Source organism: Protobothrops mucrosquamatus, unplaced genomic scaffold, assembly GCF_001527695.2.
Source record: "Protobothrops mucrosquamatus isolate PMUCROS unplaced genomic scaffold, P.Mucros_1.0 scaffold_13, whole genome shotgun sequence".
Taxonomy (NCBI): Eukaryota; Metazoa; Chordata; class Lepidosauria; order Squamata; family Viperidae; genus Protobothrops; species Protobothrops mucrosquamatus.
The window spans coordinates 259,987-261,916 of NW_015386089.1; the positions used below are offsets into that span (position 1 = coordinate 259,987).

At 37.7% G+C, this 1,930-nt stretch overlaps 1 protein-coding gene across 1 annotated transcript in view; it reads right to left on the reverse strand.

The window, feature by feature from the left end:
- LOC114923351 (synaptonemal complex central element protein 1-like) overlaps positions 1-1,930 on the reverse strand; it is a 34,548-nt gene that overhangs the window by 1,313 nt on the left and 31,305 nt on the right. Inside the window, exon 11 of the mRNA XM_029286199.1 lies at positions 376-490. Within this exon, the coding sequence (XP_029142032.1) occupies positions 376-490 (115 nt within the window). The remainder of the gene's footprint in view (positions 1-375; positions 491-1,930) is intronic.

Consider the following 1,930-nt stretch of genomic DNA (forward strand, 5'->3'; position numbering starts at 1 on the left):
ATGCATTTTTTATTCCAACAGTCCAAAATTACAAAAAAATATAATGAGGCATTCCACAGCTTTTAATAATGTCTCATGTAATTTTGCTCAAGGCATGTATAATTAATTTTATTTTATTTATTCATTCATTCATTTATATCTCCTTTCTAAACTGTACATCTCCCTCAAAGAAGGGCAATTAATTAATTAATTAATTAATAACTTTACTCTTGGAAAGTTTTTACTTATTTTAAAAAATAGCACTTTTACTTGCTATTATAGTTCATTTTAAATGTTAAAAGGTAATTTCTTGGATATCCTTGGGAAGGCACACATTTTCTTAGATATTTCTAAATATTATTATCCCAGAAGAGAACGGAAGTACTGTATACTCACAATGCAGCTGCAGCTGCCTGGCTTTTCAGAAACTTCCTCTCTTCACTAAAGGCAACCTGGCTCAGCAAATCCAGTTCATCTTGAACATGAGCCAGTTTCTCTTGGATTAGTTTTTCTAATGGAATATTACAACATATAAGTCCTTTATGGCACATCACATGTAAGAATTCTTACCTGCCTTGAAAACTGAAGGTACTTTCAAAGTACATTAGAAATTAACTTTGTGGCAGCGCTATATTAATGCTGGGAGAGATCTCAGGCATTGGAGAAAAGCTTCATTCCTTTATAATGAGACACTGCCATAACCATAGCTTTCCAGAGAGAGAAAATTATACTTGAATATAGTTTCAAGTTCGGTATTAGAAAGGATAACCCATTATGCCAGTATAAATCAGAAACTATAGTGTCCAGCCTTCATATGAGTTTAAATTTAATAAATAAATAAATAAATAAATAAATAAATAAATAAATAAATAAATAAATAAATGATAGGAATGTGCAATATATATATATATATATAGCACTATCACTTTATTGACTTTACAGATGGTCCTTGACTTACAACCATTCATTTAGTAACCATTTGAAGTTACAATGGCACTGAAAAAAGTTATATATGACCAGTTTTCACACTTACGACTGTTGCAGCATCCCCATAGTCATGGGAACAAAATTCGGGTGCTTGGCAACTGACATGTATTTATGACAGTAACACTGTCCCAGGGCCATGTGATCACCATTTGTAACCTTCCCAGCTCTGACAAGCAAAGTCAATGGGGAAAGCAAGATTCACTTAATGACTGCAAGATTCACTTAACAACTGCAGTGAGTCATTTAACAACTGCAGTGAGTCATTTAACAAAAAAAGTCACGAAATGGGGCCAAACTAACTTAACGATTGTCTTGCTTAGCAACGAAAATTTTGGGCTCAGTTGTGGTCATAGTTGAGGACTACCTGTAGTGCAAAACCATTCAGTTTTCTGTGTATTATGTGTATTTACAATCAGATCACATTTTCAGAACACCTAGGGGCTTTTGCACTGTGTTCTACAGAGGGCTAGCCCCAAAGGGGATTTGGTGTCATTTTATTTTTTATTTATTTTATTATTTCAATTTATATCCCGCCCTTCTCCCGAAGGACTCAGGGCGGCTCACAACATTATTTAAAAGACAAAGAAAGACCCACACACCCCACCGAATAAAACCAAATTAAAACCAATATTTTAGTGTTGTGGTGATTAAAATTTCTAAAAAACCCAATTTAAAAATCCTCCCTAGGCCAGGCCCGCTTGTTGGAAAAGCCATGTCTTGAGGGCGCGGCGGAAAGTAAGGAGATCCGGAATGATCCGGATCTCAGGGGGTAGATCATTCCAGAGGGCAGGGGCACCCACAGAGAAGGCCCTCCCCCTGGGGGTCGCCAGCCGACATTGCTTGGCCGACGGCACCCTGAGGAGACCCACTCTGTGGGAGCGTACCGGTCTATGGGAGGGAATCTGTGGCAGAAGGCGGTCTCGGAGGTAGCCAGGTCCTATGCCATGGAGCGCTTTAAAGGTGG